At 29.7% G+C, this 12,111-nt stretch overlaps 1 protein-coding gene across 1 annotated transcript in view; it reads left to right on the top strand.

The window, feature by feature from the left end:
* The first annotated feature begins 2,427 nt into the window (after positions 1-2,427).
* LOC100199550 (ectonucleoside triphosphate diphosphohydrolase 8) overlaps positions 2,428-12,111 on the top strand; it is a 48,335-nt gene continuing 38,651 nt past the window's right edge. Inside the window, exons 1-3 of the mRNA XM_065793548.1 lie at positions 2,428-2,649; positions 3,018-3,154; positions 9,696-9,816. Coding sequence (XP_065649620.1) covers positions 2,610-2,649; positions 3,018-3,154; positions 9,696-9,816 — 298 coding nt within the window. The 5' untranslated portion in view covers positions 2,428-2,609. The remainder of the gene's footprint in view (positions 2,650-3,017; positions 3,155-9,695; positions 9,817-12,111) is intronic.

The raw sequence follows: 12,111 nt of genomic DNA, 5'->3' as shown, positions 1-12,111 counted from the left end.
TTCTTAATTTTTCATGCCCATATAAAAGTAACGTAGTTGTTTAAACCAAAACTTTTATAGTCAAAGGATATTCTTGAGCAGGTGGACTTTCTTTATATCAAAGTGGCAAAAATATAGTTATAGCCCCCATAATTCAGGGCAGGTTTAAACTTTCTCTCCTTAGTTTTTAAATAATAACTACATTTACGCAAAAAACTTGTAAAAAAGAACTAAAAATTATGCCAATTATTTTCCTTTCAAATAAACTACCTTTCCTGAGCCTCCCATGGGTATATGCGCCTTCTGCTAACTGCTTTGTTTCAGCTCTGTCTAAATTCCAGACCTTTCAAATGGTTGGCCAGAGAGTGAATATTTTTGACACGGTTTGATTCAGAGAATGGTTATTATAGCTAAAACTATCATGGACTGGAACTAGAGAGGGTTTTAATCATGGGCAGAAACCTATAATTGATATTTTCAAACTTTACAGGGAAGAAATACCTAAAACCGCGCAAATCAAGTGCTGCAGCAAACTAAATGTTAGTGACTTAAAGATTTACTTTTTTGCATTACTTTTGTACTAGATCCTGTCAAAGTTATTGTAAAATATAAGTAAATTTATTTATTTACTTTATATAAATTACTTTTAATTTACTTTACGAATAATATAAAATGTAAGCTTAAGTAATTTAAGTTTTATTTTATAAACTTTATTTTTAATAAAGATTTGTTATTACTTTTAAAATAAAAAATTCCTACTTGAAAAATATTATTTTATTTGTAAATTTAATTTACATTTGGTAACATATTACTTTTATGTAATTTACTTTCATATGCAAGTTACTTTTAAATATAATTTTTTTTTTCATCAGTTTCTTTTATAGGTAAATGTAAATTACAGTTTGAGGAATTTTTATATCGTGTAATGTAATTTTCAAAAGTAATTAACTTTTAAATGCAAAAGTAAACAGCTTTTTCATGTGACTTACTTTTACATGTGAAATTTACATGTAAAAGTAAATTACTTTTAGATGCAATCTTCTTTTACATAACTTACTTTTGAAAGTAAAAAAACTTACATTATAAAGTAAAAGTTGTTTCAAAAAAATTAATTGCATATACGGAAATGTAAATTTACATAAAAAGTTTAAAATTACTTATGTAATTTACTTTTTGATTAAAATTAACTTACTCGTGTAAGTAAAAAAAAAAAAATAAAGAAAAGAGCCATCCCTAGCCTAGAGCGAGTTAAATTAATATAATAGCTTCCTTGTAAATGCACTCGTAATCCATGGTAATAAGCTGTTCGCTCCGATGGTGACGACTTATCTGGTTCAATTAATCCCTTGCATGCCATTTCAAGATATTTCTTGTATCTAAAAAAAATCATGATTTTCAGTTTTAATTTAAATCATGCAATTAAATACATTAGCATAACACTGCGTTTGATAAGTTAGTTTATTTTTTACTGATAACATTGAATGGAATGATTTATTACTTATGAGAACTGAAGGTATCATGATTTTCGCCATACAATATTACAAATGCTTCTATTAAACTTCTAAAGAACAGAATAAACAATCAATCAAAATGAAAGTGTCAATATTGGAATTTTTTAAATTAAAATATTATCTTAACCACCTTACGCGTTTTTTGGTTTTTACTTTTATTCCGTGAACATAGTGTTGTTTTCTATTCTATTTTTTTTGCTTAAAAAAAAATAAATAAACGAACACAAACTTTTAAAAATATTCGAACCACTTTTAGATTTAAACGTTTTATTCAAATTGTTGATTTTCTGAACATTTTTTCCGGAAATCATACCTCCTTTCTATGAGTTATCAATGATGTTTTACTAGTAATTTTTATTTTATATTTTGATATTTTGTAATTGTAGTTTTAATTTTGAATTGTTATTTCACTATTTTAAATTCATAAAAATTTAAAATCAAAGTCGTCTTTAACTAATTTGAGATTAGCATAAACCTATTTTCTGACGTTAAAACATAAAATAAAATTGGGCATTATGGAAAAATGTCATTTACTCGTTTTCCACAAAGGCTAACAACGAAGTTTTTTTTTGGTGTTACTATATGATATTACAAGAGTATGTGCCAAATTTCAGCTTATGTAGAATTTTTTCCGGGTAATAACCTAAAATGACTCGACTGCAGATATTTTACCAAAATATCATGGTTGTTTAAACTTAAATCTTGATTGACGGCAACTTCTTGAAAAGCACCTTAACTACACTTAGTATTTCACATAACAATGCCTTTATTTTTGTGAAGCATCTTAAACTATTATCTTTACAGTTTTGCAATGTAAGTTACATAATTATTCAATTCATAATTTATAATATATTATAAAACTTCTTTAAACAAAGTTTTAATTAACTTCTAAAACTATTTAAGCTGCCGAGGCAGTTTAATTTTACGACTTGCCGTAAACTTCTAGTTACGAAATGTCGGCAACCTGTTTTTTTTTAATTTCCTCTCAAAAATAATATTTGATTTTCCTTGTGCAATTTTTTTTTTTACATGCAGAATGAGATGTAGAAGCAGAGAAAGTTCTGCTAGTTTCAGTCATTTATAGATGAATAAATAGAATTCTTTATAAGTTATTTCCAAATGAAGGCGGAAAATTTTCCTACATCTAATTTGCCTCCAGGTCAGCATACAATATTTTCAGCATATAAATTTTCAAAAATTAAATTTACTAGAAAGCTGTTTAAATTATCTTATTTAAGTATTTTTATAAGGCAAATTTTTTGGCAAATAAGGATGATTCCGTTAGTTTATATCATTCCTGTTTGTAGCTGTTTAATTCATTATATAGGTTACTTAAGTATATGTAAACTTATTAATTGTAATGCTTTTTATTAAGTTATACCTAAATAGTTTGTTTAGGTATATTTTAGGATTTTTTTTCATGTTCTATTTGTTAGAACGTGAAAGAACATAAAAGCGTATCTACTAATTTTTATCTCAGTTTTATAAAGAATTAAGTGTAGCTAGTTACAAAATTATTTTTTATAGAAGAGTCTCAAACCTGTAATTGTAATCGTAGCTGTTGGATTGGTGTTTTTGCAATTTTTTTACTGCTTATTGGTATTACAGGGTTAACAATCACATGCTTTGTACTTGAACAAAAGGTTCTTCAGAGTAGCTATCATGTAAGTGTTTGTTTTTATTTATTATAAATTTGTGCAATAATTTCATTTAACATTGGTGTAGCAAAACTATATCTCATTAAACCCGAAAATTTTTCCTTTAAATTTTGTCAAATCCTTTTTATGTATGTTATATATATTTTATGGTTTAATGGAATCTATTAAAGTACAATGAAGGCTGCATCATTTCAGGTTAATTAAACTTATGTTTAACATCATACTACTGCAGACTTTAATGTTTTTGGTACAAAAATGTCAAATTTTAGATTCCTTACAGTTTAAGAGATATCAATTCTCAATCCCAATTTGTATCTTGACCAATTTTTTCAGAGCCATTCATTTGTTAAGCACACATTAAGCTTAAACTTAAGTAATATTAGTTCAATATGGATGAATTTTTTTTTCTATAGCTTTGTATGTTACAAAAATAAAAAAATACAAGTAGGGTTTTTGTATATTCAAAAAAATTGAGTTTATTTTCATTCAAAGATTTATAAAAATAAACACAAAAATAAACCATGAAAGTGGAGTGAGCTTCACTGCTCAATCTAATTGATTCTTGTAACAATTGTTGCAATATTTTTAACAATAAGTTTGTTAATGAAACTTAGAACACATAATATGTACTAATAATATGACCTTAAGGAGTAATATGAAAGTTTGAATCTTACTAGAAAGTCTTTATCTTTAACATTATTCTCTTTAACTAGTCCAATCAGGTCAGCTCAGGTTCAAGATCATCATGATCACCCTGTAACATATAATCTAGTACAACTTACCCCATGTCTTGCTGTATTTTAGGGTTTGCTTATTTATGTTAAGGCTAGGAAAAGCTAACTGTGACTTGAACTACCCCTGCCTACTGTGCGGATTAAGACTTTTTGAGGCCTTGGGCTAATTTAAACAGGAGGTCCTATTCCATGTCTTCAATCAAAGATTTTGTTAAATTTTTTCCAGAGTTTTTTCTAAAAAATATTTTATTTTTAATTAGGACCCTAAAACTGTATGGCTCAGGGCTATAGTCCCCTAAGATCCCCCCCCCCCCATTAATCCAGCACTGCATACCTTGGAGCTCTTGGTTAAGTAAAGACTAGTGATATTATCTCAATAAAATTAGTCATCTTGAGCAGATGTTAATTGCATATGGCTATTGTCTTGTAGCTGGTGTCCTAGGCAAAGACATTAAATGTAAACAGACAGTTCTATTAACCAGCATTGCTCCTCTTTATCTATTAGGCTGGTGTAAATACGTTACACTACTTCTTGCCTAGGATGATAAATGCTGCAACTTTATAACTCTACTCATAGATTTTTGCTTGCGCTTTATTGGTGTGCTATGCTATCTATCTATAATTGAGTCAAACTCTCTTATAACTTAAATCATGACTAAAGCAACTGAAAATATTAAATATTAAAATTTTCAAGACCATAATTGTTTCAATTTATCTTTTGTTTCTGTCAGGTTATCCTGCTACTGGTAACATGTAACCCAGTGCAACCTGCTTCATGTCCTGCTGTCTTGTAGGATATGCTTTTTTAAGCAAAGGCTAGGAGAAGCCAACTTCAACTTAAAACACCCCTTCCTTGGGGCTCTTGGTTGAGTAAACACTAGAGATGGTGTCTTAATAAAAGTACTCTTGGGCAGATGTTAAATGCATTCAGTTGCTGTCTTATAGAAGGCCTCCTAAGCAAAGACTTAAATGGTAAACATATTCTATCTGTTGACTAGCCTCGCACCCCTTCTGCATCTATTAGACTGATATAGATGTATTTATAATACATTGTACAGTTCACAGTATTTTACATATCTAAAGCTTTTGATAAAGTTTAGCATGCAGTCTTCTCCATAAGCTTGCTTCATATGGTGTATCTGGGAAACTTTTTGAGATTATCAAATCATTTTTCTCTAACTGCTTTATTTAAGTCATTCTCAAAGGATAACTTTTTTCTTTATTTTCAATGACTTCTGGTGTATCTCAGGGTTCTATCCTGGTTTCTTATCTATATTAATGGTCTTCCTGACAACCTTACATCTAAATTTACTCTTTTTGTTGATGAATCTACTTTATACTAATGTCTTGACAAAAAGTCTTCTATTTTGAATCACTTAAAATAGGCAGTCTATCTTGAATCTGATCTCACTTCTATTACATAATTGAGGCTTGCTATGGATTGCGAATTTAAACTCCAAAAAATCTCAGCAGTATAGCGACAGTTATTTGCTGCAAACAACTGTCGCTATACTGCTGACATTCCTATATTGATGTCCTCTCATTGAGATCTCTTCTTTATGTCTTCTTGAATTGTCACTCACTATTGACCTTTCTTGGAAACCATATATACAACTAATTGCTAGGTTAGCATTTGCTAAAGTTGCTTTTTTTTATTATGCTTGCTATTATCTTACTTCTGATTTCATCATCTATCTCTACAAATCCTTATACCTCCCTGTATGGAATATTGTTTTCATACTTAAGCTGTTTTTATGAATGACAAGGTTAAAAAATGCATTGTAAACATAGTTGTACCTGCTCTGTCTGCAAAACATGAGCCACTCACCCACTCTCTCATCTCCCAAGTTGCATCTCTTTCTCTTTTCTACAAATACTATCATAGTCACTGCTCAAAGGAGCTATTATCTCTAGTTCCATCAACCCAAACTCATTCTCTTTTGACTTGTCATTCAGCAAAGTCTCATTCTTTTATTTATTTGTCCCAGTATGCTCTAAAACCTTTTATTAGTCTAGTTTTTTTCCTGCACTTCAATCCTTTGGAACTCTCTCCCTTCTTCATGTTTTCCTGACTCATACAACCTATAACTTTTTAAGTCTTCTGTCAATTATTTTCTTGCTGTTTAACACTATGCTTTATAGTGACTTAATAGTGGTTGCTTGCAGTCTTGTTGGGAGTGAATCAGAATTAATAATAAAAAAAATCTGTTGCTCCTTACCTCTTGCAAAATTCATTAGACTTTGCATATCAGACTAATTTGATATGAAACTTGTCTTTGATCCTTGCTAATTTTATTCATCTTTTTTTCCTCGCGCATCAATGATTTGGATTTCTCCTTTTTCTTTATGTTTTCCTTACTTCCAATATAAATTTTACAGTTTTTTAAGTCTTTTTTTAACTGTTTTCTTGTTCTATAAAAATATTTTTTGTTTTCTAGTATTTTCTAACCTAAATAATGGTTGCTTGCAGCCTTATTGGGTTGCTTAATGTGAGTAAATTATTAGTGTTATTAGTTTTCGGATTGCAGTTGAAATTTAACATTTTTTCTTTATTTTTTCTTATAAATATATCCATGTCATTTGCTTTACCTCTAACTTCTTTAGATGACTTATTGAGGAAATCTTCTTGGCTTAAGTGAATAGGACCTATACTTCAACTCTTTGCAATCCTTAATTTTTTTAATTGTTTTTCAAAACTTTATCATGTTTGGTCTCAGATAAAACAAATTTATATGAAAATTTTAAAAATGATAATTTTAGTCAAAAAGTTATAGTCAATAAATTGGTAAAAATGCACTTTTTTATTTTTAGTTAATAAACCTCGTTTTTTATGTGTTAGAATCAGATATATTAATTTTTATTTAATGTAGTTGGTGTTTTTAAAATATTCATACATTTTCGCTTTATTTGAGACCCAACATGATAAACTTTTGAAAAACTTTTTTTTGAAATTATTAGACTTGTTAAATTTTCAAGGGTCTCGGAGACCTCTAAAAATAATTTTTATTAAAAAAAAATTTTAATTCAGTGTTATTTTAATATAAAAAATGCATTTAGGTAGTATAGTATATGCATTTAAAAATATTGTTGTTTTTTGGGACATCCTATCAAATATGTTTGTTTATGACAAATTTCCTAATTCTTAACTTTTGAGTGAAGTTTTTTTTGCCTGAATGTTTGCTTATATACTAAAAAACATTGAATTCTGAAATAGCATGGTAAACTATGGTGCAAATTTAGTGGCAATATTTTTTTTTCTTGTTGGTTTGGCACTTAACCTAGTTGGTTTTTTATTAAATGCTATATTCACTGCTTGATTCTAAGGGTTTTAGGTTGAATTTTAAAAAACAAGAGGTTGTTCTTCAGATTCTATTAATACACATTAATACGAGCTGGAATGTGTTGAAAATAAAATCCTTAGTGTTCCTTCTTAAAACAAAATTTATATTTTCCGAAATCAACAAAATAGTGTTAAAAACTATATCATCTTTATCATTTTAGCTATCTCTTATTACAAATATCATAAACCCACATGGCCATCCATTGTTTTTGTCTTCAAAATTTAGTTAATTTAATATATAATAATACCTTTAATGGTTTGATAACTTTATGGCTAACGTGCTACTAGAGTTATTTTTTTGGGTCTGTTCTATACAGATTTCAAAGCATAAAATAAAATTTAAAAGAATTTTATTAAGTTAAATAATAAGATCATATATATTGTGTAAATTAGTTAAAACATGCATGTGTTTAATTAGTTTAAATTCTCATAGAGCTGTATGTGAAAGCCACTTTTATAAGCTTCAGTCCGTGGTGTTTCTCGGTGTAGTTAAGGCAATTTTAAAATATTATTGCGTCTGTATGATATTTTGTTGACTACGACATATTTCCGTTAAATGATCAGGTCTGTGAGTTATGAAAAGACGAAAAAAAAATAGAATAATACATTTTGTGGTTTCATAAATTATAAATGTTTATAGCAAAAAAATCCAGACAGAAGATTCTTTTTTTTTAAATAAAATCTTCCTAAAATTCTATTCGCTTGTCCAAATTTAAATAAGATTTTAGATAAATATGTTTTTTTAGGTAAAATGAACATCATAGTTTAATAATATGATCTATTCCTACCGTTTATTGGCAATTTTTCTTAATTTTTGAAAATAAATAAACTAAAATGCTGCCATTTAAAACATATTATAAAATATTAAAACACCTAGAGGACCAAGATCTTTTTGTAAATCCCTAAAAATATCACAAACAACATTTTCAGGCAGATCATGATTTTTCTTGATATCAAATAATGTATCAGTAGAGACTTTATTTGTTTGGAGTTTAGGTTTTAGGTTTAAGTACTGCATACAACAATGGTCCTCCTAAAATTAAAATAAAATATTGCGGCAAATCATTATAAATAAACAAATAAATAAAAAACTGGATAATTGTAATGAATTTTCAGCCTTAATTAGAAACTTTAGAATAGTTAATTTGCCCTGACATCTTTTTATCCTTGAAAAGAATAAGATTCTTAGCATTTTGAACAGTAGATGTTTAGGTGCATGGGTGCCCTTTCCAACTAGTTGAAAACAATCTGTGCTGAATAAGTTTAATCTTTCAATGAAGAAATTTTTATTTGACTCAAGTATATATCTCTTAGATTCAAAATCTTGTGGCTGTGCTTGTCTGATACCATACAACAAATTGAACATAAGCATTGATTGTCAGTTAGAGCAACTCTTCCAATCATTATAAGTAACTCTCTTCCACTTTTCCCAACCTTTTCAATCATTTTAATAGGCTTTCCTTGCTGTGAACAAGATTATTTGTATTTTTAATAAAATATTTTTAAAAAAATTTAATAAATTTATAAAATATTTAATAAATTTATAAAATATATAATAAATTTATAAAATATTTATAAAATATAATAATTATTTTGGCATAGAGAGCATTTTTGCAATGGCAAAAAATCCTTCATGTACATAGTCTCAAATAGTGTTACATACGATGGCCTACTTCGAAGAGAGTAGTTGTCCATTTTGTTTCAGCAACAAAAACAAACTGAATCTCTGGATTCATTATGATTTTTTTTCCTTGAAAAATGAGCCATTTGAAATGTAGTATTTATCTTGGGTAGATTTTTAAAATAATATCTACTTTTATTATTAATAAATATAAATGTTAATAGAGTAAAAAAGTTATAAAAAGTTAAAAAGTTTTATACAAATTTTAAAAATTATACAAATTTTAATAGTTAATATTCCTAAACGAGTCATCAATTTTTAAGACCTTTATTAGTGAAACTGTTAAAGATATTATATATTAAGTTAACCACATTTTGAAGTAAAGACAATGTTGTGTGGGTTTTTATGATTTTTATAATAAGAGATAGCTAAAGTAATAAAAATGATATTTTTTTTAAACACTATTTTCTATGTTTAGGAAAATATCAAGTTTCTATTAAGAAGGAAAGCTTAGGATTTTATTTTTAACACATTTCGATCCCCACCACGTCCCTGGTAGTACCGCGCTCAACTTGTTTCTTCGCGCAGCGGCCTTGTTCCTCAAGGTTCGTGTTTCGGAGTTATAGAGTTGAGAGAGGGTTATAACCACTATTAAGTAGCCTCCTCACCTGTAGTGGCCTTCTCGGCCTTGAGGAGGTGAATAACAAAAAAAAAAAAAAAACATTCTAGCTTGTACATATACATATTAATAGAATCTGGAGAAAAGCCTCATGTCTTTTGAAATTCAACCTAAAACACTTAGAATCAAGCATTATATATGTTTATATCAAAGTATTTTGCATAAAAATTTAGTATGGAGTTGTATTTGATGCTGGATCAACTCATACAGGTATTACTATATACAGGTGGCCAGTTGGTTATAAGAATCATGGTACAGCTCTAATTGATCAGCTAGCTTCTGAAACATGTTCTGGTTAGTTTTTTATTTTGGATACATTATTAAGAATCATTATTCATTTCATCATCTTGTCATCATCATCATCATCATCATCATCATCATCATCATCATCATCATCATCATCATCATCATCATCATCATCATCATCATCATCATCATCATCATCATCACATCATCATCATCATCATCATCATCATCATTATCATCATCATCATCATCATCATCATCATCATCATCATCATCATCATCATCATCATTATCATCATCAATCAATCAGTCTATCATTTCTTTATTTATTTTTGAAAGATTATCTACAAAGAAAAAAATGATCTTTTTTTATTGGTTTGTGTTGTTTTTCTTATTTATTTATTATGTTATATATGTATATATATATATATATATATATATATATATATATATATATATATATATATATATATATATATATATATATATACACACACACACACACAACCCGGAATTAGGGTTGTGTGTGTGTATATATATATACACACATACATATCGGAATTAAGGTCAGACAAGTATCGGAATTAGGGTCGGCATTCAGCAATGCTGACCTAACTGCTGACCTGAAAGAGTTTGAGATTGGCAAAAAATTGCCAACCTTGTTTCTATGTTTTATGGTAAGACCTTTGTATCAAGTACTTTTTGCTGACCTGATGCTGACCTCTAAAAGATTGAGGTCAGCAAATTATTGCCGAACTAATTTTTCCTAATTTTTTCGAAGGTTGTATATATATTAGGGTGCATCAAACCCCCAACAAATTTTTTAACTATTTACTCCAGTTACAGCCCTATGATTCCTGTGTTCCATTTCGGCTGCGCAGACTTGGAACTTTCTTTCTGTCAGCCTCAACAACTTGCAGAATATTCTGATAATTCACTTCGGTTTTGGTTGCATCTAGAAAGTCTGCACTTAGTTTTATGCCATGTTCCGCACTGTCTCTGGTAACATTTACAGAAATTTTCTTCATCTTTGATGACAGAAACGAAGAGTGAACTGGCCAGTTTTCAACATTATTGTTAAGAAAATCTTCGTTAATCTCTAAAAGGCTGAAAATGTACCATGAATCTGCAGTAACCAAATCTCCAAGTCTTGTTGTGGCAGTGATTTCAGTCGGAACTTGTGTTTTCTGAAGCCAGTTCCATAGCAATCATGCGGCAGAGCCATTTGATCACTAGGCTTCGCTGCTAGAAGCTTCTCAGCTAAGTACTGCAATTCAGACTTTGAAACAATGTCACTGAATAGAGCAAGGGGCACCATTTCAGAATATAGGTATCACAGATGATGCTTCAGTGCTTTTATAGCGCTTTCAGATATTTTAGAACTCACTGTTGTGTACTTCAGAAGGTCCTGATAAAGGCAGAGATCATGCCATGGGGGCGTCAACTACACATTGCCCACCAGGCACTGTACATCAGACACACAAAGGTGACGAAGCTGCGTAACTTCGTCTGCTGTGCAGCAGTGGTAATTGTTCCTGCTGGCAACAAACGGATCTGCTCTTCAAGAAGGACCATTTTGATGGAGTACAATATTTTGGACATCCACCGTGCTTTGTGGGCTGCACCTGGTCGATGAAAGTGAAACTGTCTGTTTTCTGGATTAAGGTTCAGCAAACATAATTCACTGAATTCTTTATAGTCTTCTCGCTGATGTTCTATAGAAGATTCAGCAGCTGCTTCTGCACTTTTCTTCCACATAGTAATCTGAGAAACAGTTTGTGAATCATTTGAGAAAGGTCTCAAAATGCTTCTTAAATGTGCTAAATACAGTAACTTCTGGTGGTTTTGATGCTTCAATGTGCAAGTTGTTAAAAACATCCGTTAAAATAACTTCTCCAACGTAATGACGGCATGCAGACCAGAGCAATGCACGGTCTGATTCTTCAATAATGGCCTCAGTGAGTGCAGACTGTTGTGCAAGAGAAATTTTCATTCTTGTTGCCAAAGCCAAAATTCTTGGAGATTTGAGAATGTAATACGGTATATGAGCTGCCATTCTAGTGTGAGTTGTTTGATGGTGTATTTTTACCAGTTTCTTTTCAGAAGTCTTGAAAGGACTATCGATATCACATTTACTTTCATCACTACTTTCCTCACTGCTGTTGCTAGAGAGCTCTACTGTACAAATAGCAGATACTGTAGCAGTAGCTGCTTCTTCTGCCCTTAGTGTCCTTTCTTCTTGTTTTTGCAATGCTGACAATGATGAACAATGATCTAGAGGAAGTTCACAAAGTTTTGCATTCTTTTCAGACAGTGCAATGATTTTTTCACAGGCCTTCTTTT

The sequence above is a fragment of the Hydra vulgaris genome, chromosome 03 (genome assembly GCF_038396675.1).
Source record: "Hydra vulgaris chromosome 03, alternate assembly HydraT2T_AEP".
Classification (NCBI taxonomy): domain Eukaryota; kingdom Metazoa; phylum Cnidaria; class Hydrozoa; order Anthoathecata; family Hydridae; genus Hydra; species Hydra vulgaris.
The sequence above is the reverse complement of the archived record's forward strand: the minus strand, read 5'-3'. Positions and strand labels throughout refer to the sequence as shown.